The 24,197-nt window shown below is 42.0% G+C and overlaps 1 protein-coding gene across 1 annotated transcript in view; it reads left to right on the top strand.

Moving 5' to 3' along the window:
- The window catches only part of col4a5 (collagen, type IV, alpha 5 (Alport syndrome)), a 144,262-nt gene that overhangs the window by 72,220 nt on the left and 47,845 nt on the right, over positions 1-24,197 (top strand). Inside the window, exons 6-19 of the mRNA XM_060924161.1 lie at positions 2,983-3,045; positions 7,001-7,054; positions 7,683-7,709; positions 8,244-8,324; positions 8,545-8,607; positions 8,716-8,751; positions 8,890-8,931; positions 9,065-9,157; positions 18,382-18,435; positions 18,675-18,731; positions 18,825-18,869; positions 20,431-20,484; positions 20,668-20,709; positions 20,805-20,895. Of these exons, the coding sequence (XP_060780144.1) occupies positions 2,983-3,045; positions 7,001-7,054; positions 7,683-7,709; positions 8,244-8,324; positions 8,545-8,607; positions 8,716-8,751; positions 8,890-8,931; positions 9,065-9,157; positions 18,382-18,435; positions 18,675-18,731; positions 18,825-18,869; positions 20,431-20,484; positions 20,668-20,709; positions 20,805-20,895 (802 nt within the window). The remainder of the gene's footprint in view (positions 1-2,982; positions 3,046-7,000; positions 7,055-7,682; positions 7,710-8,243; positions 8,325-8,544; positions 8,608-8,715; positions 8,752-8,889; positions 8,932-9,064; positions 9,158-18,381; positions 18,436-18,674; positions 18,732-18,824; positions 18,870-20,430; positions 20,485-20,667; positions 20,710-20,804; positions 20,896-24,197) is intronic.

Raw genomic sequence — 24,197 nt, 5'->3', positions numbered from 1 at the left:
AAAAAATATTCCAAAAATATATTTTCAAATGAGGTTTTAAGTAGCTTGGAACTTTTTAAAAACTTTCAACACTCTTCCATAACTGACGAGTCCTATAAGAAAATGCACAGGTTTTACTTTACAGTAGTACCACGGCTCGACATGAACATTTTAATCCACTTGTCCAGCTGGATAAGCAGCAAGATTTTTCACTTGTCCTGACCATAACCTTTTTATTACTGTATACTGACTACTAGTTCAGTGAAAGGAAAGTGCTTAACAAAGTTGATCAAAAAGCAGGTATAGTTATGATAATCATTATGCTTTAATGATTTTTAATTTTTCAATAAAACGCAAACTTTAACTGTAACAATAAGCAAAACTATCCAAGGCCCCATTATGGTGCGTGTGTTGTTCTAACCCATTACCCGAGCTGCAATTTTAAGAGTTAGACTCACCCAAATTCAAAGCTTCTGGAGGAAATAAAGTTAAATCTTGATTAATCCAGTAAAACCTGCAGGATAAATTAATTTAAAGAAATGAAACTGAAAGAGGCGGCACGGTGGTGTAGTGGTTAGTGCTGTCGCCTCACAGCAAGAAGGTCCGGGTTCAAGCCCCGTGGCCGGCGAGGGCCTTTCTGTGCGGAGTTTGCATGTTCTCCCCGTGTCCGCGTGGGTTTCCTCCGGGTGCTCCGGTTTCCCCCACAGTCCAAAGACATGCAGGTTAGGTTAACTGGTGACTCTAAATTGAGCGTAGGTGTGAATGTGAGTGTGAATGGTTGTCTGTGTCTATGTGTCAGCCCTGTGATGACCTGGCGACTTGTCCAGGGTGTACCCCGCCTTTCGCCTGTAGTCAGCTGGGATAGGCTCCAGCTTGCCTACGACCCTGTAGAACAGGATAAAGCGGCTACAGATGATGAGATGAGATGAAACTGAAAGAAAATGAGTTGGACATGATAAGGGTGACAGAATCACTTTGTGAATGAAAACAAACCGTCAGTGAGTTCGGCACTGTCGTAAAATTCCTGCAAGATATTTTACGGCATTTGTGATAGTTAATGTGTACCATACAAAAGAAAAATACAGTGAATGTCTGGATAAAATAAAGATTCACCACAGATATTTATTCACTGAGGTATTTGATCACCATTTCTCTGATTTCAAAGTCCATCCATCCATTATCTGTAACCACTTATCCTGTGCAGGGTCGCGGGCAAGCTGGAGCCTATCCCAGCTGACTATGGGCGAGAGGCGGGGTACACCCTGGACAAGTCGCCAGGTCATCGCAGGGCTGACACAGAGACAAACAACCACTCACATTCACACCTACGGTCAATTTAGAGCCACCAATTAGCCTAACCTGCATGTCTTTGGACTGTGGGGGAAACCGGAGCACCCGGAGGAAACCCACACAGACACAGGGAGAACATGCAAACTCCACACAAAAAAGGCCCTTATCAGCCGCTTGGCTTAAACCCAGGACCTTCTTGCTGTGAAGCAACAGTGCCAACCACTACACCACTGTGCCACCCTGAATTCAAAGTCTAATAACCTATAATTAGATATTATGATGTGGTTATTTTTACACACGCACCTGCTGTACTCGGCTTCCCCGGAATTTCGTAAACAATAACATGGCCAGATGACTGAGGGAATTTAATTCGTTTTGTTGGAACTTTATTGATGTAACTCTTGAATAATTACTACAAAAATGGTGATTTTCAACAAATATTCAACTTGTCCCGTCAGACAGGCAGATGCGGATTTGATTTTTCCACACCAAACATTTAGTTGTCCTGGACAGTCAGATTACCATTAATGTCGAGTCTTAAATGCATTAATTGTATTTGAGAAAAGAGGGTTATGGGTAAGCGTAGTTTTCAGAGGCTTACAGAAGACTCAGTGTGTAAAAAATGAATATATGTGAAATAATAATGACTGTTAGCTTAGAGCATGCAGGAGGATTTAGCTCCATGTCTGTGCACTGCTCACGTTGTTGTCATTCGCCTCATGTGAGTAAGCAACAAAGCAACAGGCGACCAGTCGTTTCTCACAGGAGTGCTTCTAATTTGTATACAGATTAAAGAAAGATATAGCTACAAGTTCACAAATACAGCATACCAAGATCCAGGACAATTGCAGGCTTTGTTGGTGATAAAAGGGACAAAATACAGCAGTGTATAATTTCATATTAAACATCGTTCTGTACACGTGCAAGAGTTATTATATATTATTCTATCCACATTCCCTGGTTATGAGGAATCGTGCGCTCTGATTGGCTACTCTACAACTAGGATATCAGCTCATATACCATGAGTAGAGAAAAACAAAATGGCGGAATGTGTTACTGAACCAACCGAGGATGAAATTAATACTCGAAAACAAAATCCCAAAAATACAAAAAAGCAACAAATTTTAGAATAAAAGTATTTGATGGTAAGAACGTATCTTTTTTTATTTTTCAAGAATTATTATTATCGCATTTTTCACAAATTGCTCCTGTCATTTCACCGGTTTGTTTACATTTTAAGTGGAAATAATTTTGTCAGACATTTTGTATAAAGTTTGTATTTATTGAATTTGCAAAAAATAAAAATAAAAATGCTCTGTTTTTCAAAATCCAGTGAATGTGGATAGAATAAAACAGTTATTCCACTCAATCTTGTCGTACATTGCTTATAGCCGACTTGGTACTACACGCCTCATCAACTATCAGTTCATATCCGACTCGATTTCATGGAATAACTGTTAAATAACTTTAAAAAATGCATTAGTGATCCCTTCTAGGCCGCAAGAGACAATCTGGGAACAATCTTAGAAACTTGTCATGTTTTGTTTAACCTATTCATATAATTATATAGATTCTGGAGAAATCAGAAGCCATTTCAGCACTAATTAATCAATAATTTGGTATGCATAGTACATAACACATGATGGATATGCAGTTTCTGTGCTCTGTCTGTTGCAGCAGTTCTGACTGTGTGTGTCCTCCTTTTTTTGACAGGGTCTTCCGGGACTGGACGGGCCTCCAGGTCCAAAAGGAATTGCGGGCTGTAACGGAACAAAGGTGTGTACCAGGAGCTCAAATGGAACAGTCCTGATAAATGCTAACGCACTGGAGTTCAGATGGAAACTGCTTTAGACAGTCGAGTCAATGAACGCTGATAGCTGATTAAAAGTCAAGGTTGGGGTTAATGTCATGTTGTAAGATGATATTTTGTGATATTTTCGACAGTTGAGTCAGTGAATGCTGATAACTGATTAAAAGTCAAGGTTGGGGTTAATGTCATGTTGTAAGATGATATTTTGTGAAATAACGATGCCCTGTGCTTGTATAGTTGTGATTGTATAGTTGTGATTGTATGAATTTCTACTATATGAACTCAAAATTTTAAGGCAGCCCAGGTACTAACTTTTTTAAGTTAAAACAACAAATAATTTTTTTTACAGTGCAGTGTCACTAGCTGAATTTCTATTGCAATGTTGCGCAAAATAGAAACAACTACAAATGCTCTGTGTTTCCACTGAGTGATGTGATACAGTTAAAGGAGATACACAGAACCATGGCCTCACTTTTTGTTCATAAATGCCTTGAGACCTCAAGAATGGCATAGGAATAGTTTTAAGCTTTAACAATAAATCTAATATAGTAATTTTTACGATTAAAGTGATTCATATAGGTAGCGATCTGAGTGAATGACCTTGACATCTGTGAGGTTATCGCAGGAAGGCTATCGGTCTCATTGTCATTTCCGCTATACTACTGTAAAACACAGAGCTGACTGCAACTTCAAGCTTCCATTTTGAGCTAATTTATCGCCATGCCACGTAGATGTGTTGCTGGCCAGTGCAGCAACACGACAGAAAGTAGATTTATGTTGCATTCATGACCCAAGAATGTTCAAACTGCAAAGATTTGGACACGTTTTGTGAGAAGTTCACGGGCACATTGGGTACCTACGAAGTGGTCTCTCCTCTGCTCTGTACATTTTACTGAAGACTCATATAAGACCTCTGATCTGTTGAGGAGTGTTGGCTATAAGCCCGTATTGAAAGAGGGTGCAGTACCAACAATTAAAGGAAAATAAAACTACAAGCAAAGGAAAGTAAGTTCAGTTGCACCAGTTCTCCTGGAGTGTGAGCCGATTGTTGTTGCTAAAACCCGGGATGAAACCTGATGTGACGTGACATCACTCGGGCAGTGACTTCCCCACGGTTGTTGCTAAAACCAGTGACGTCCCGTCCCAGGTTTTAGTAATTGCCTGAGCCGAGCAGTAATGGCGGAGTACTCAGTATGGAGAAAACGGAGAATGAGTGGACCAGCCGTCTGATTTCTCCACCAGATATGCTTGCCTCAGCAGCAATATCTCGCCCTTACGTGGAGGAAGCGAATGAACGGAGAACTGAACGAAGAACTGAAAGTCAGATTGTTTCAAAACAATCGGCCACAAGAAGCAAGAACACAGAGGGGTAAGATGCGAAGATGATCATTTGGATACAAAACAACAAAAACAACAACACTCGTTGTTTACCTGCATTTAGATTAATACATGTAACTTGTATTGTGTGTTTAAGTTACCGGTATGAGATTATTTAATTTGCTTCAGAATGTGATTGTCTCAGTTCATCTGATTATTTAATTAGCCTTTTACGCCTTATCAGTGAAAATGCATGCAGGTACATGTATGTTGCATAAGTTATAACACCTATCCTGTTTTAATGAGAGTCAACCCACAATCAGTGAAGTCAAATCAGTCTTAGTTGAGCAAGTCGGTAACGGGATTTCTTACTTTCACTATAAATTTTTATTTATATGACTTTGGTCTATAGCTGTAAAAGGCCTCGGCCTTAAAACCGGTTCCCGCTGTGACGTCACGCACTCAGGGCTGGCTGGCTCAGCGGGGCAGCGCGAATGCCAACTTTGCGGTCAATTTTAACTCTCAAAAATAAATAAATATATTTTAAGTTCCCATTTATGCAGCATACAAGAGTCAAGGATGGAGATACTATCCACTCAGAAATTTATTTAAAAATAAAAGTTCTGCGTATCTCCTTTAAAACTAGTTATTCTGATCTATGAGACCTGATACTTGGCACAGGGTTTCCATTGCATCCACTGCAATAGCTGTGGTAGTGTTAAAGTGAATGCGAAAAATGAGTTTTTGTTTCTATTTTGGAAATATTGCTTTATCGAATTGTCTGAAAAACCTTTTTGTAAGTTTTTTGCAAGATATTTGATACTGTATATATTTTTTATTTCCATTACTCGTTTTTTAGTTTGCAATTTCAAATTGCGCATTGAGCAGGTTAATAGAAAACCTGGCTACTGCTCCAAACAAACGTTAGTCGTGTTTGATAATTTCCACTATCATTAACCATGGGCGGCACGGTGGTGTAGTGGTTAGCGCTGTCGCCTCACAGCAAGAAGGTCCTGGGTTCGAGCCCCGGGGCCGGCGAGGGCCTTTCTGTGTGGAGTTTGCATGTTCTCCCCGTGTCCGCGTGGGTTTCCTCCGGGTGCTCCGGTTTCCCCCACAGTCCAAAGACATGCAGGTTAGGTTAACTGGTGACTCTAAATTGACCGTAGGTGTGAATGTGAGTGTGAATGGTTGTCTGTGTCTATGTGTCAGCCCTGTGATGACCTGGTGACTTGTCCAGGGTGTACCCCGCCTTTCGCCCGTAGTCAGCTGGGATAGGCTCCAGCTTGCCTGCGACCCTGTAGAAGGATAAAGTGGCTAGAGATAATGAGATGAGATGAGATCATTAACCATGTCACACTTTGTTACATTTGGCCGAAGCAGATATAACAAACTGACAAAGCTAAAAATGACTAAGTTGAGAATTTCGTGCAGTATTTGAGATTTTACTGCTTTAGATAACAGTTTTGTAATTATACCACTATCATCGTCGTCGTTGTTGCCGTAGCTTGAGATCGAGTATCCTTTCCAAGATCAAAGCACAGGATGCTTGAAGCGGAGATGACCTGAGAGTCCAAGATGCGAGTGAAACAGTCAAGGACAATAAGGGCAAGGGGTAGCAGGAAGCAGTTCAATGCTGGCTGCTCTCTGTTGTCCTTGAAGCTTTTGGCGGCAGCGTTTTTGATGTCTCATCGTTTTCAGTCAGAAAGACAGGACATTCTCCAAAGCCTTCGGTCTTTTGTGACCACTTCCCAGTTCTTCGGGTCAATGTTAAATGAGAAGGAAGAAGCACGTGGTCCATGACCTTGGAGCTTTTCACAAAAAATTTGTGTAGAATGGTGATCAGTTTGCAACGCTGATCCACACTGCTTGGCCTGGGAGGATCTTATTATATGGCAACACAAGAGAGTAGAGACGATGGCACCATCTACAGGTTGCATCCTGTATGATAGTTTCCTAGGGAGAGGGAAGTGGACTGCCCACTTGCTAGGCACTTGTGAGTCAGGACTGTGTGGGATTTATATAACCACCAGTCACGCTCCCATCAGGCGTCCGCCAGCTCCGTGCTGTTGCCCAGGTCGCTCCAGCTCCTCAGGGTGAAGCCTGGTCGAGTCTGCATGGAGATACAAGGATCTGTATAGCACTATAGTGGATATGTAATTCTATCTTTTTTTGTCACGGAAAACAAAATCCACAGTGAGAAACATTTCCGTATGCTAATGCTAAACCAAATGAAGATCTCATCTCATTATCTGTAGCCGCTTTATCCTGTCCTACAGGGTCGCAGGCAAGCTGGAGCCTATCCCAGCTGACTACGGGCGAAAGGCGGGGTACACCCTGGACAAGTCGCCAGGTCATCACAGGGCCCAAATGAAGATGATGTAGTAATTGTATCATTGTAAATTAAGTCGTGATGTACTGTATAGTTAAAAAAGCTTTTCTTTTTTTAACCTTGAAAATAATCATCATAGCTATAATATCATTATTTTACAAATTAGAATCGTCCAGTTTGGGCAGTATATTGAATACACATGGTGTAGACAGTCTAATCAGTCTGAATGGAGGTGTAATGAATATTATGTTTATTTGTGGTGGGTTTGATTACAGGGTGAAAAAGGATTTCCAGGAACTGGAGGTTTCCCAGGTGGAGACGGTCAACCGGTAAGTGCTCTCTCCTCACTCTGGACTTGAGAGATGTGGATCATGGACATTATATCCCTCATCAAAAAAATTCCCGTGCCGGGATTGGCCAAGGATGGCTCACGTGACACAAAATAGTTCCATCATTGATTACGTAATGTATCTCGTGAAGTCAAAAATGTAAAAAATGGATATGGCGTGAGTCAGTCATGGTATATCCTGGATAGACCATGAACTGACGTCACAATTTCAAGTTACACGGCCGACTCGAGTCACAGCTGTGGTTCCGTGAGTATTCCTCTGTGTGTAGATCTACATATCATGATCATGCCTAGCGAGGCAGAGTTGGACCTCTAATTTTTTTTCAGGTTTATTTCTAATTCTTTGTAGCTAACACTTACAGTTTGGAATTTTTTGATGAGGGATATAAATCTAATATATCATGCACCGATAGGCTCCGGTAAGTATGAATTCTCTTCGGTGACTGGCATAGGGCTATTTTCTTCAGGACTGTGCCCCTCACAATATGCCAGTCACCGAAGAGAATCCATAATTTCAAACAGAGCCTCTCATATTAGATTATTATCCTAAATCACTATGTGATCTGACATTCCTGCTTCTTCTTTATTTGTGTCTTTCTCCTTCCTAGGGACCACGTGGTTATCCAGGACAGAAGGCAGGTGTTCCTCTGAACAACCTCCTGTACTACACATAGCATAGACCAGACCTTCTACCTTTTTAAATACAACTTTATTTACTTTGTTTGTTTGGGTAAAATCAGTAATGTCGTTTGATCTGGTTTAGTCATTTATGAAGTTACTGAAATTATCAAAATGAGCCGTTTGAATGACAACGGCACGTAATGGTCTCAGGATATACTGTATGCACATTTGTTTATGAGGAAAAATATTCAACATTTAAATACATTTAGGTTTACGTGAGTCATTGCATTTGAATTGCAATAAACAGTAATTTTTTTAAATAAAGGTTTCTGTGAAATGGAAACTAATGGGATGTAGCCTACTGCTTTTAGTAAACATGCTATTAATATAAGGACATATTATGTCCAGACAGCTGGTGTTGGGTTCATTACCTTTGGTATTACTCATACTATATTTCTGGATATTCTTTATAATTATATATACTATAATTCTGGATATTCTTACTCTCTCTCTCTCTCTCTCTCTCTCTCTCTCTCCCACACCGGTAGGGAGAGCCTGGTGAGGTCATTACTGTAGATACGCAAGGAACACCAGGACTTCCAGGAAGCATCGGTCAGCCAGGCCCCAGAGTGTGTCACTTTCTACACGTCAATCTATCAGACTGAATATTTATTTCTGCGGTATTACTGTGAAGATTAAGGCTCTGTTTAAATCTTCTTCTATAGATATAAACAGTTTTGTGTAAACTTTACAGCCGTCTCGTATGGCTAAGCTAGCATAATTGATTCTTATCTTATGAACTCTAGTGAACATCCTGTAACAAACCCACTTGTGTGTATGTTTGCATAGGGAGAGCCAGGACAGCCCGGGTTGCCAGGTCCTATTGGGCCTCAGGGTCCGAGAGGTTACGATGTATGTTGTTATTTTTCTAACCACTGACTGTATCATATTTTCTATTTGACTGTGCATCTTGTAAATGCACACTATATAATGTATTTTTCTTATGTTTCTTCAATTCAGGGACCACCAGGTCCCCCTGGTCTACCAGGGCCAAAGGTAAGCTGTGTTTTTAATGCTAAGTCATGGCAGTGTGTGTAACTCCTGATCCAAATATAAATCTGGTTTGGAATTTAAAAAAAAAAAATCTAAGCTGTGTCAATTAAAATATTTTTCTGTGTCACTGTTTTTTCATAGGGAAATATGGGGCTGAACTTCCAAGGGCCAAAAGGAAAGAAAGTATGGCAACGAGTCACTGGCACAGAGTGTGAAATATACAGCATTGATATATATCTAGACAATTATGATAGGTTCCGATAAGCACTTTTTTTGTGATCTCACTGTGTGTGTGTGTGTGTGTGTGTGTGTGTAGGGTGAAGCTGGGTTACAGGGGCCTCCTGGGCCTCCAGGGCAAGTTGACCAGTTAATAGGTGAAACAGAGGGAGTGATTCATCGAGGAGAGAAGGTACAGTAACGCTGATCTCCACTTTATTGTCATATCCAGCACAACAAAGCTGTTACTGTACCTGAAGTGTGGACAATAGCTTGTTTGCATATGACGTCATGTCACTGTGTTGCCATGGCGTGAACTGCAGAATGATTTTCTACATAGGAAGCACTATCACAAGCTTTCGGAATGCCAAAGGTTTGCATCCTTTATGGTTGCTCAAATCAGTCAAACCAAGGAACCACAAGGAGCTCATGTTGCGATTTTCTGTTTATACCTCATCTCATCTCATTATCTCTAGCCGCTTTATCCTGTTCTACAGGGTCGCAGGCAAGCTGGAGCCTATCCCAGCTGACTACGGGCGAAAGGCGGGGTACACCCTGGACAAGTCGCCAGGTCATCACAGGGCTGACACATAGACACAGACAACCATTCACACTCACATTCACACCTACGGTCAATTTAGAGTCACCAGTTAACCTAACCTGCATGTCTTTGGACTGTGGGGGAAACCGGAGCACCCGGAGGAAACCCACGCCGACACGGGGAGAACATGCAAACTCCACACAGAAAGGCCCTCGCTGGCCCCGGGGCTCGAACCCGGACCTTCTTGCTGTGAGGCGACAGCGCTAACCACTACACCACCGTGCCGCCCCTCTGTTTATACCTTTCTCTTGTAATATCATCTAAACTAGCATAGTACAGGCTTTTATTGTATCCACATTCACTGGATATGAGCAATCGTGAGCTCTGACTGGCTGCTCTACTACGAGGCTATCAGCTCATATACTTGCAACCACGTGATTAAAATGTGCTCCGTCATGATCGTACACCATCTCGTCTCGTCTCGTCTTCTTCCGCTTATCCAGGACCGGGTCGCGGAGGCAGCAGTCTAAGCATGGAAGCCCAAACTTCCCTTTCCCCAGACACCTCGGCCAGCTCCTCGGGAAGAACACCGAGGCGTTCCCAGGCCAGCCGAGAGACATAGTCCCTCCAGCGTGTCCTGGGTCTTCCCCGGGGCCTCCTCCCGGGGGGACATACCTGGAACACCTCCCCAGGAAGGCGTCCAGGAGGCATCCGAAAAAGATGCCCGAGCCACCTCAGCTGGTTCCTCTCGATGTGGAGGAGCAGCGGCTCTACTCCGAGCTCCTCCCGAGTGACTGTGCTTCTCACCCTATCTCTAAGGGAGCGCCCAGCCACCCTGCGAAGGAAACTCATTTCAGCCGCTTGTATCCGCGATCTTGTTCTTTCTGTCATTACCCAAAGCTCATGACCATAGGTGAGAGTCGGAACGTAGATCGACCGGTAAATTGAGAGCTTCGCCTTTTGGCTCAGCTCCTTCTTCACCACGACGGACCGGTAAAGCGACCGCATCACTGCGGAGGCTGCACCGATCCGCCTGTCGATCTCACGCTCCATCCTTCCCTCACTCGTGAACAAGATCCCGAGATACTTAAACTCCTCCACTTGAGGCAGGACTTCTCCACCAACCTGGAGAGGGCAAGCCACCCTTTTCCGGTCGAGAACCATGGCCTCGGACTTGGAGGTGCTGATTCTCATCCCAGCCGCTTCACACTCGACTGCAAACCGCCCCAGTGCATGCTGAAGGTCCTGGTTTGAAGAAGCCAACAGGACAACATCATCCGCAAAAAGCAGAGATGAAATCCTGTGGTTCCCAAACAGGATTCCTTCCGGCCCCTGGCTGCGCCTAGAAATTCTGTCCATAAAAATTATGAACAGAACCGGTGACAAAGGGCAGCCCTGACGGAGTCCAACATGCACTGGGAACAGGTCTGACTTACTGCCGGCAATGCGAACCAGACTCCTGCTCCGTTCGTACAGGGACCGGACAGCCCTTAGCAAAGAGCCCCGAACCCCATACTCCCGAAGCACCCCCCACAGAATACCACGGGGGACACGGTCGAATGCCTTCTCCAGATCCACAAAGCACATGTGGACTGGTTGGGCAAACTCCCATGAACCCTCGAGCACCCTATGAAGGGTATAGAGCTGGTCCAGTGTTCCGCGACCAGGACGAAAACCGCATTGTTCCTCCTGGATCCGAGGTTCGACTATTGGTCGAATTCTCCTCTCCAGTACCCTGGAGTAAACTTTCCCTGGGAGGCTGAGAAGTGTGATTCCCCTATAATTGGAGCACACTCTCCGGTCCCCTTTCTTAAAAAGAGTGGATCGTACACCATGATGGTAGATATACAAAGCAACTAGGATGGCAGCCGCTGAAAGCGTGTCTGTGTAAATAATGCTGAATTTTCTCTGTATTACCACAATTTGAACAATCAAGTGAAGATATATACAGTATGTGTGGTTTTGATCCATATTATTTTAACCCTTTGCAAAACACATGCACACCCCTTCTAATGCACAACATGGGTCAAAAATGACCCGCATTCATTTTCCAGGTTATTTCATGCTGACTGAGTTTTTCTTTGCTCTATCTTTTGAAATCAATTTATTTTATGATTGAATATTCCAAGTATTCTTTAAATATCTTGTTTTTAATTACCACAAATCATTAATTTAATTTTTTCTTTCCTACTTTATGAACAAAAATACTTTTTATATTACTACACATGGGTCATCCAAGTGTGATTTAAAATTAAATGTCTTAATAGTATAATAATAATTTGTTTCAAGTAATTACTTTAGCAGTGAATGGGGCCAGTTATTTATTTATTAACAATGTAGTTAGCTAAGCCAACTACAATAAAATTAGCTAACTAAAGTAGAATATGTCAGCAGCTCGGTAGCTAATAGTAATTACTTGTAACTTTCTGACAAGTAATCTACTCACTCTCGAGGTAACCTAAACATAATCAATTTTTTTCTAAGGTAATGTTAGAACAATTGAAAAACATTACTTACACGTATTAGATGGGCAAAGGGCGCTGTGCTGAGCTGTGAAATGTCTGACACAAGCACAATTCACAGTTCCCACCAAACGCTGGAGTAAATGCATGCGGGTCGTTTCTGACCCATGTGTGTAAACTCGATGTAGAATTACAAAAGCTGTGCTTGTTCATAACTTAAGAAAGGAAAAATAAAAATGATGATTTGTGCAAAACAAAAACAAGATATTTACTGCATATTTGGAAAAGTAAATGACAAAATGAATTTATTTCAAAAGTATATCATAGAAACACTCAGCCATACATGAAATAACCTGGAAAATGAATGCAGGTTGTTTTTGACCCATGTTGTGCATTAGAAGGGTAGTGATACAAAAAGGGTTTTTATTCAAAAAGTAAGAAAGGAAAAAATAAAATAAGGATGTATGATGATCAAAAACAAGTTAATTGAGGAATACCTTGAATACTGAATGATGGAATTAATTTATTGCAAAGATATAGAAGATAAAAACTCAGCCGGGTCACTTTTGACCCATGTTTTGCATCAAAGGGTTAAAAAGTCAGGCTTTTCTGAAGATAAGACGCTTCTACCAATCATCGAGTACGAATACAGGTAATTTTGTCCCATGACCATTTCATCCAAAGCCTTTTTCATACGCACTATCAGTTATTTTATATTTCAGGTATTTGTTTGTTCGAAAAAAAGGAGGAATTCTCAATGGAATTTGACCGAAGCAAAACACATTTTTGTAAAGCAAATGAGTGCCATAGTATGGATCATATTAAATCTTTAGGCACCAAGCAGAGCTGTTGCGGGGGCTTCGTTCACGAATCCCGGGCTGAGGTGCGATCTGACCGACCTGAAACCATGCTCTTTTCAAGGAGGAGGCTTAGAGGGAGGTGCCAGTAAAATTTGGCTTCGCTGTGAGCTCCGTTGGCCGAGTTATTAATTTTTAAAGCTGGCTGGATCATATTAAATCTTTAGGCACAGAGCAGCGCTCTTGCAGGGCTTTCATTTGTGAACACAGTAATACCTGAAATATAAAATAATTGATAGTAAATCTGAAAAAGGCTTTGGACGAAACGTCTTAACTATTGGATGAAATGGTCATTGGACGAAGTGTCCTGATCCCCTCGTCTCCTCTCCGTACTAAGCCTCTTTCCGAATCACGGACGGAATTCTAAAAAATCGGAACGTGCCACGGTCACGAGTACTGTTGTGATCACAACCATATACAGCACAAAGATATGGCATAGCTAAAAGAACGCTTAAAGCAGTGGAAAAACAAAGAGAGTTGCGCACGCGTGACTGTGTCTTGTATGGAATGTCGCTTGACCCCGCATTTGTTATATCCACCAACATGGCCGACATCCGGGTTTCTATTTTGCTTTGACGTCACTTGCAAGTCAAGGATACCATGAGTAGAGAAAAACAAAATGGCGGAGCGTGTTGCTGAACCAACCGAGGACGATATAAAAACTCTACTCGAAAACAAAAACCTCTGAAAATATTAAAGAAAAGCAAGAAAATATGGAATAAAAGTATTTGATGGTAAGAATGTATCTATTTTTAATTTTTCAAGAATTATTATAGAATTTTTCACGGGCGGCACGGTGGTGTAGTGGTTAGCGCTGTCGCCTCACAGCAAGAAGGTCCTGGGTTCGAGCCCCGTGGCCGGCGAGGGCCTTTCTGTGCGGAGTTTGCATGTTCTCCCCGTGTCCGCGTGGGTTTCCTCCGGGTGCTCCGGTTTCCCCCACAGTCCAAAGACATGCAGGTTAGGTTAACTGGTGACTCTAAATTGACTGTAGGTGTGAATGTGAGTGTGAATGGTTGTCTGTGTCTATGTGTCAGCCCTGTGATGACCTGGCGACTTGTCCAGGGTGTACCCCGCCTTTCGCCCATAGTCAGCTGGGATAGGCTCCAGCTTGCCTGCGACCCTGTAGAACAGGATAAAGCGGCTAGAGATAATGAGATGAGATGAGATGTTATGCTGGGTACTGGAGCTTTGAAGCATGCATGAAGAAGGTAATCTACTTCCAGATGAAGCTCCATATTGATGCTTATGTTGTTTTCCTGTAATGACATCATCAACAATGGCTTGCAACTTTCTTTAGGCTTTGCCTCATGTTTTGGCAGGCTGTTTCTGACCATATACAAGTATATTCAATCTCAAAGCCCTAGTCACTTCCCATTTAAAGTAACACCATCACTTGTCACTAAAGCACAATAATCCTTTGTAGCTGTAATCTTACAGACACGATTACATCAGTCACATATAAAGCAACCCAGTTTACCGGTCACTTTAATAGGAACTTGTTCCTGATTCTAAGATTCCTGTTCTTGGCTGCAGGAGTGGAACCCAGTGTGGTCTTCTGCTGTTGCATACCGAGATGCTTTTCTGCTCACCACGGTTGTAAAGAGTTGCTATGAGTTACTACAGTATATCCTTCCTGGTAGCTCAAAGCAATCTGGCCATTTTCCTCTGACCTCTCTTAATTAAATTAAATTAAATCACATTTTTTATTGAGGATTGCACTTAAATATCATAGTGATAATATACATGTAGGCGGCACGGTGGTGTAGTGGTTAGCGCTGTCGCCTCACAGCAAGAAGGTCCTGGGTTCGAGCCCCGGGGCCGGCGAGGGCCTTTCTGTGCGGAGTTTGCATGTTCTCCCCGTGTCTGCGTGGGTTTCCTCCGGGTGCTCCGGTTTCCCCCACAGTCCAAAGACATGCAGGTTAGGTTAACTGGTGACTCTAAATTGACCGTAGGTGTGAATGGTTGTCTGTGTCTATGTGTCAGCCCTGTGATGACCTGGCGACTTGTCCAGGGTGTACCCCGCCTTTCGCCCGTAGTCAGCTGGGATAGGCTCCAGCTTGCCTGCGACCCTGTAGAAGGATAAAGCGGCTAGAGATAATGAGATGAGATGAGATAATATACATGTGGCCCTCAAACTTAACAAAGCAAACATAATATGTCTCATCTCATCTCATTATCTCTAGCCGCTTTATCCTGTTCTACAGGGTCGCAGGCAAGCTGGAGCCTATCCCAGCTGACTACGGGCGAAAGGCGGGGTACACCCTGGACAAGTCGCCAGGTCATCACAGGGCTGACACATAGACACAGACAACCATTCACACTCACATTCACACCTACGGTCAATTTAGAGTCACCAGTTAACCTAACCTGCATGTCTTTGGACTGTGGGGGAAACTGGAGCACCCGGAGGAAACCCACGCAGACACGGGGAGAACATGCAAACTCCGCACAGAAAGGCCCTCGCCGGCCCCGGGGCTCGAACCCAGGACCTTCTTGCTGTGAGGCGACAGCGCTAACCACTACACCACCGTGCCGCCAACATAATATGTATAACCTACAAATAACATAAAATACTTTTGAGGGCTAAAACTTACAAACTACTAAATCCCTTTAACCTAATACTAAAACTAGAAAGTGACCTGCAAGTTTTCAGATCCAGTGAAAGACTATTCCATAATTTTGCTGCACTAAATGCAAAAGCGTGCAGCCCAAAACTATGCTTAACTTTAGGTAAAATTAAATTATGATGACTGTTTCTAGTATCTCTTTCATGAATTTCACTAAAAAATGTAAACTTATTTCTAATATATTGCGGAGCCAGTCCATTAAGTGCTTTGAAGACTAATTTTAGTTTAGAATGTACAACTCTGTCTTGAAACTCCATAATGTTGAGTTCTTTTAGAAGTGGTTGTGAATGGGCATCCCACTTAGCGTCCATAATTATTCTGGCCGCGCGCTTTTGAAGTTTTACCATCTTATCAACAAGGCGTTTGTTTCCGCCCACAGAGCTGTCACTCACTCAGAGTTTTTTGCACCATTGTTTGTAAACTCTAGAGACTGTTGTGCGTGGAAACCCCAGGAGATCAGCCGTTTTTGAAATACTCAAGCCAGTCCATCTGGTTCAAACCAACACCCATGCCACAGTGAAAGAAAGTCACACTTTGAGATCACAATTTTTTTCCCATTCTGATGTTTGAAGTGAACATTAACTGAAGCTCCTGATTTATATCTGCATGATTTGATGCACTGTGCTGCTGTCAAGGGATCGGCTGATTAGAGTACCGCATAAAACATCAGGTGGATGGGTATTCCTAATAAAGTGGCCGGTGAGTGTGTCTGCCCACATATAGTATTTAAGCATCGTGTCTAGCAGGGGTGTAGTGGGCGTGGTACGCGGGGGTACGCCGTCCACCCACTTCTCCCGAGGTGAGATTCAAAAAAAAAAACTGTCATTCAATGGCCTGAGTTTATACGCTCTACAGTAAGTGACACGTGCCTTTGTGCTCATCATCAATGCCCCCCCCCAATCGAACGTTACATAAAACGTAGCGACGCAAAGTAGAATGCATTCTAAACGCAGCCGAGATATTAGAATTATGTAAACGGTTGACTCCGCCATTTTAATGGCTGCATGTCATGTATTTTGTATACTAAGGTGCCTCAATCACGCCAGACTAAATGCTTGATTTATTCGATTGGTGCCTTTTATAATAAATTTCAGCCCATTGCTGGTTTGTATGCGATGTGAGTGAGTGACGTGACTTTTTTTGATCTTCTGGACACATGCTGTAGCTGTTGCCACGGCAGTAAGTAGGCTAGTAAAAATATCGAGCTCCAAATGCAGCTCGGCTCAAATGAACATGAATCGAACATGAACAAAGGTGTTTGTGTATCATAATTTCCAATATTTTGGCTTCACGCCTGATAGTCCATGTTAAACCTATGCAAGGTTTATGTTGAGTTCCAGCAGCAGAGTGGTGCTGTCTACGACGATGCATTCGGAAGGAGAAGGCGAATTTGTTCCTCTTTAGCCATTTCGGCATATTTATTGGAGACAAAATAAACCGCGGCTTTTCGCCATAACAGTTGGGCTGTACTGACAAACACGAATGAAAATTGCACACATAAAAATGTCTGAAAAAAAGTGTCTTCTTGTGCCCTCTTGTGTTGTTAAAAGAACGTAACATTTATACAAATCATTCGTACCAAACATAGGCGACCAAACAAAGGCTACCGCTTCTGACATGATATCAAATCGATGACGTCACGAATCGCGTACCCCCACTTTAAAAATCTCCACTACACCACTGGTGTCTAGTCTTCAGTAAAAACAGTAAAGTCTTTGACATGGCTTACATTAGCTTTCATGTCATCTAAAACAGTACACAGACCTCTATCTTCGGACTGGAGATCAGTACATTAAAAGATGGAGCCTGGCTTCAATGGATGCTTGTGAGTCTGACTTATTTCAGAGGGTTTTGGAAAATGCCAACAAGAATTCGTAACCAGAAGTCTAGTAACTGGGAAGAAGGAAATGTTTGCGCAGGGTTTGGTGACTGGTTATCAGCTAACATGGAACTTGGGGGAGGATCTTGGGATCTTAACAATACATACAGGATGCTTCCCAAAACTCTAACTGATACCGCCGTGATTCCCTGATCACATCTTGTGACCCAGAAAACGATCGAGAGTCCACCATCTTTAAGGATGTAAATAGTAGGAGGAACCAACAACTACAACTCTTCTGCCTGTCATTGCATTTAACTTTGTGATGAATCGAAATAAGCAGTTTGGCAGGAGAAAAACATGAGACAGACTAGCAGCGTGTGTGTGTGTGTGTGTGTGTGTGTGTGTGTATACCCAGCCTCTGTAACAGAAAAGCTTGTGCTTTTCTTTGAAATGTTTCTTTACTGATTGATTCTGAAAATATCTCCTCTGTAGCTCTCAGCTGCATACAGGGCATTATATGTATTATTATTGTAGACCACTAGATGGCGCCACAGTAACTTTTCACACTGTCCACTAGGTGGCATCAATAACACTTCTTTAATTTGGTTTTGGCCCTGTGATGACCTGGCGACTTGTCCAGGGTGTACCCCGCCTTTCGCCCGTAGTCAGCTGGGATAGGCTCCAGCTTGCCTGCGACCCTGTAGAAGGATAAAGCGGCTAGAGATAATGAGATGAGATGAGATAATTTGGTTTTGATTGTTGTTATTTTTTGTTCAGTTTTATTATACACTCTGTTCATTTATTGTATAATGATAAGCTAATATAAATAATTAATATTTAAATTGGAAGGGGGTAGAATACTGAAATCATGAATGAGTTGGTGAGTCATGCGGTACTTTGGACATATTTATATTTGTCCCATATATAAGACAATGTCCTGCGATAACCTGGTGACTTGTCCGGGGTGTACCCCGCCTCTCATCCATAGTCAGCTGGGATAGGCTCCAGCTTGCCTGCGACCCTGTAGGACAGGATAAGTGGCTACAGATAATGGATGGATGGATGGATGGACAAGATAATGTTAAGCCTGTTCCCCGTTTTATTTTAGGGTGACCGCGGACCACCTGGACCACGTGGATATCCTGGCCCTCCTGGAACACCTGTATGTATTTAAATACCTGTATTGTATTTAAACTTCTGCTGTATGACCCAGATTACATTACATGCATGCGTAAGTTGTGTGTACAGGTCTAGCTATTACAACAACGGTTAGCTGTCACTGCAAGTGCTCATTTCGTTTTTTGGTCATTTTGGTAAATTACATGGTTACTTGGTGGAGCACTGTGTATGGATATCTCCAGGTTATGAAAAACCTTTAATAGGACTGCTTTTGATTAACAGGGCCCATACGGCAGTCTGAAGGGAGATAAAGGAGAGCCAGGAGAACCTGGAAAGAGGGTGAGGGTTAAACCACACTCACTGAGAGAAAGGCAGTACAATCATCTTAACGGCAGGTGAACTCAATGTTACTTATGCTTGTTATTCCTTTAGGGTAAACCTGGCAAAGATGGGGACGTTGGCCCTCCTGGACTTCCGGTGAGATTTGTGTGTTCATACAGTACCAGTCAAAAGTTTGGACACGCCTTCTAATTGAGTGGTTTTTCTTTATTTTTATTAATGAAAAGTCACTTCATGTCTTAAAGTAATGATGGATGTCGTTTCTCTTTACTTAGTAGAGCGCTTCTTGACATAATACGGATTGCTACAGTTGTGGAATAGGGATAGTTACTGTCTTATTATTATTTACTATTTACTGTTTGATCTCAAACGCATTAAGAAGGCAAGAAATTGCATTAATTAACTTTTGACGAGGCACCTGTTAATGGAAAAGCATTCCACGTGATTACCTCATGAAGCTGGTTAAGATAATGCCAATAGTGTACAAAGTGTCATCAAGGTAAACGGGGCTACTTTGAAAAATCTAAAATATGAAATGTATTTTTTTTTTATTTTTTTTATTCCCTGCTGGCCAAAAGGCCTGAAGGGGGATTATGTCGTGGCGATGTCCGTCCGTCTGTCTGTCCGTCCCAGGAAGGGTGCTCACCTTCTGAAATCAACTCCTCTCACAATTTTTGGAGGAATTTCACGAAACTTGGCAGGATTCTTTGTTATATCTCAATAATATGCATATTGTAATTTCGTTCAGTTGGGTCACATTTTACCAAAGTTACAGCCCTTGATTAACAACGTTGTACTTTCACAATTTCATGAAGGTGTGCTTGCCTTCTGAAATCAACTCCTCTCACAATTTTTGGACGAATTTCTCGAAGCTTGGCAAAAGGCCTTGTTATATGACGGTAATACGCATATTGCGATTTAATTTCATTTGTGAAAATTTTTACCAGAGTTTTGACCCTTGATTAAATAACTTGTACTTTGACAATTTCATGAGGGTGTACGTTCTTCTGAAATCAACTCCTCTCACAATTTGTGGAGGAATTTCACCAAATTTGGCAAAAGACTTTGTTATATGACAGTTATACGCATATTGAAATTTCATTTAATTTGGGCAAATTTTACCAGAGTTATCACCTTGATTATTAATAAACTTGTACTTTGACAAGTTCATCAAGGTGTGCTTGCTTTCTGAAATCAACTTCCCTCACAATTTTTATCCCTCGCTGGCCGAAAGGCCCGAAGGGGGATTATGTCGTGGCGATGTCCGTCCGTCCATCCCGGGAAGGGTACTCACCTTCTGAAATCAACTCTTCTCACAATTTTTGGAGGAATTTCAGGAAACTTGACAGGATTCTTTGTTATATGTCAGTAATACGCATATTGCAATTTTGTTCAGTTCAGTTGCATTTTACCAGAGTTATGGCAGAGTTGCCAGCGGGTGATATTGTGCTCTCAGAGCACTCTTGATTAAACACTTTGTTTTCCACATAATGCCATATGTGTTCCATTTGTTATATCATAGTTTTGATGTTTTCAGTATTGTTCTATAATGTCGTAAATATACAAAATACAGAAACACCTATGAATGAATACCAAACATCTGACTGGTACTGTATGAGTGGACGGGAACACACTGTGGTACATGATTGTTAAATATCTGTTGGGTCTGCGTCTCTCTCTCTCTCTCTCTCTCTCTCAGGGTGTTATAGGAGACACTGGTGAACCTGGTTTTCCAGGAAGACCTGGAGAAAGAGTAAGATTTCATAAGGCTACACATTTGTTTATCTTAATGTTGACTGAGAATGACAGAAGTGAGAACCTGTAAAGGTTCTCATTTGTGATGAAGTCCTGCTTGATATATTCTGGTTAGTGTGATTACAGTGTCTCTCTCTCTCTGTCTGTAGAGGAGAGTACTTAACCTTTTGTTCGCTTATAGGGTGAGAAAGGTGAGCGAGGACTACCTGGACCTCCAGGCGTGGTACGTAATATAATGTTTGTATTGTTGTGGTTTTTTCAGTAGTCTATTTGTTATGGAAAATACAACAGCTCTCATGTCATTAATTCCTTATTTAGGCGACAGCCTTACCTGGGAGCCTTGTCGGCCCTAAAGGAGATCCTGGGCTTCCTGGAGTCCCTGGGAGGAAAGGAGAGCCAGGGCTAGTTGGTATGGCTTGTTAGAATGCATTAATTATGTGCTTGTTGCTTTAAGACTCCACAGTTACATTCAGTTGTATGTTTTTTTTTTTTTATTCATGCAAAGTTTTAGACACAACAGTTCCTCAAAACTTCCTAAATGGGTTCTGGAATATTTCGTAAGGAAAAGCAAGGACTTGCCCAAATTTAGTGAAAAGTCAAATTCTTTAGTCAATGAAAAGGAGTAACAAAGTATCCAAAACCTCTGAAAGCAATATATCTAAAGGAGGAACTATCACCTATATGAAAATATTTCATATCCTTTTTTGACTGACCTGGACACCATTTACTTCTTATCTGCTAGTTTTGTGATTGTCATACATAGTTATTTATCACCATGCTATTTGTGCTTATTTCAGAATGGTATTTAAGAGCAATACCAAAAAAAATACTAGTCTATTTGAAATGCAGCATTATAATAAGTTATAATAACAAAAAAAGGTGCACACTAATATTCAGTTGCAGCGCCTTTAGCAGTGATTACAGCATGCATTTACCATGGCATATATCAGCGACCTTATGCAACGTCACTACATTTATTTACATCCAGACTTGCATTAATGTTTTGCCAAGATCTTGTCTTGATGACAGGGGAGTTGAACCACTCTGTAAAGTCTTCTCCAGCACATCCCAAAGACTTTGGGATTAAGGTCGGGACCCTGTGGTGGCCAATTCATGTGTGATTCCTCATGCTCCCTGAACCACTTTTTCACAATTTGAGCCCTAATTTTATTCCAGTGCCATCAGGGAAAAAAAAATCCATTGATGTGATAACCTGACATTCAATGCATTCAAGTAGTCAACTGACTTCATTTTCTTGCCCCATAACGTTGCTGAGCCTCGATCTGACTAACTGAAGCAACCCCAGATCATAACACTGCCTCCAGAGGCTTGTACAGTGGCCACTATGCATGATGGATGCATCGCTTCATGCGCTTCCCTTCTTACCCTGACACACCCATCACTCAGGAATAGGGTCAATCTGGACTCATCAGACCACATGACCTTTTCCCATTGCTCCAGAGTCCAGTATTTGTGCTCCCTAGCAAATTGAAGCCTTTTCTTCTGAGTAGCCTCATTAACAAGTGGTTTTCTTATGGCCACACAGCTGTTTAGTCCCAATCTTGTGCGTTTTTGTCACATTGTGAGTGTAGAAATGCTCTTAATTTCACTATTAAACATAGCAGTGAGTTATACTGTCCATTTTTCATGATTTGACTTCACCAACTGTTAAAGTGATCTCTGATCTCAGTCAGTCAAGATTTTTTCTGACCACATTTCTTTCATGAAGTTGACAGTTCATCACTGTCCTTTCAGGATTTAATAATGCATTGGACAATTCTTAACCCAATTCAAGTAATTTCAGTACTCTCCGTAGTGGTTTTCTTTGCTTGCTGCACGTCAATGATTTGATCCTTCTGAAACACAGCGACATCTTTTCCACAACCACAGGATATGTCTTACAACTTGAGTGTTTAAGAAATGAGAAGCTACTCACTGCATCAGTTAGGATTGAAAGAATTGTAGATTGCTGAAACATATTAATCACTGATGAAATTAGTAAAATGCAGTAATTATCCAATCAAAGGCACTTAAGTATTTGCTTCTCTAAATCCAAAAGGAAACTTTTTATTTTCAGACAGGCAGTGTACATTACCAACATAATCAAGGTACCACTGTTGGATCCTTTAGTAAGACCATCAAATGCACAGTTGTATTTTGTCTCAACTGTAAGACGCTTTGGATAAAAGTGTCAACCAAATGAGTCCAGGCAAAAGCAATCAACTACCTATTACTTGTCATGGGCTTGCACAAAAATGACTTGTGAACATCTCTTTGATGTACACAAATATACAGTTAGGTCCATAAATATTTGGACAGAGACAACATTTTTCTAATTTTGGTTCTGTACATTACTACAATGAATTTTGAACAAAACAATTCAGATGCAGTTGAAGTTCAGACTTTCAGCTTTAATTCAGTGGGTTGAACAAAATGATTGCATAAAAATGTGAGGAACTAAAGCATTTTTTAAACACAATCCCTTCATTTCAGGGGCTCAAAAGTAATTGGACAAATGAAATAATCTCATCTCATTATCTCTAGCCGCTTTATCCTTCTACAGGGTCGCAGGCAAGCTGGAGCCTATCCCAACTGACTATGGGCGAAAGGCGGGGTACACCCTGGACAAGTCGCCAGGTCATCACAGGGCTGACACATAGACACAGACAACCATTCACACTCACATTCACACCTACGGTCAATTTAGAGTCACCAGTTAACCTAACCTGCATGTCTTTGGACTGTGGGGGAAACCGGAGTACCCGGAGGAAACCCACGCGGACACGGGGAGAACATGCAAACTCCACACAGAAAGGCCCTCGCCGGCCCCGGGGCTCGAACCCAGGACCTTCTTGCTGTGAGGCGACAGCGCTAACCACTACACCACCGTGCCGCCCAAATGAAATAATTGTAAATAAAATGTTCATTTCTAATACTTGGTTGAAAACCCTTTGTTGGCAATGACTGCCTGAAGTCTTGAACTCATGGACATCACCAGACGCTGTGTTTCCTCCTTTTTAATGCTCTGCCAGGCCTTTACTTCAGTGGTTTTCAGTTGCTGTTTGTTTGTGGGCCTTTCTGTCTAAAGTTTAGTCTTTAACAAGTGAAACGCATGCTCAATTGGGTTGAGATCAGGTGACTGACTTGGCCATTCAAGAATATTCCACTTCTTTGCTTTAATAAACTCCTGGGTTGCTTTGGCTTTATGTTCTGGGTCATTGTCCATCTGTCTTATGAAACGCCGACCAATCAGTTTGGCTGCATTTGGCTGGATTTGAGCACACAGTATGTCTCTGAATACCTCAGAATTCATCCAGCTGCTTCTGTCCTGTGTCACATCATCAATAAACACTAGTGACCCAGTGCCACTGGCAGCCATGCATGCCCAAGCCATCACACTGCCTCTGCTGTGTTTTACAGATGATGTGGTATGCTTTGGATCATGAGCTGTACCACACCTTTGCCATACTTTTTTCTTTCCATAATTCTGGTAGAGGTTGATCTTGGTTTCATCTGTCCAAAGAATGTTCTTGCAGAACTGTGCTGGCTTTTTTAGATGTTTTTTAGCAAAGTCCAGTCTAGCTTTTTTATTCTTGAGGCTTATGAGTGGCTTGCACCGTGCAGTGAACCTGTTAGGACTTGGACTGTTTTGGCCTCTAGAGGCCGCTGTTATTTCCTTTTCGTGTCTTGTTTATTTTGGCCTCTAGAGGC

This window comes from Neoarius graeffei, chromosome 1 (genome assembly GCF_027579695.1).
Source record: "Neoarius graeffei isolate fNeoGra1 chromosome 1, fNeoGra1.pri, whole genome shotgun sequence".
NCBI lineage: Eukaryota > Metazoa > Chordata > Actinopteri > Siluriformes > Ariidae > Neoarius > Neoarius graeffei.
This window is presented reverse-complemented; position numbering and strand designations above follow the sequence as displayed.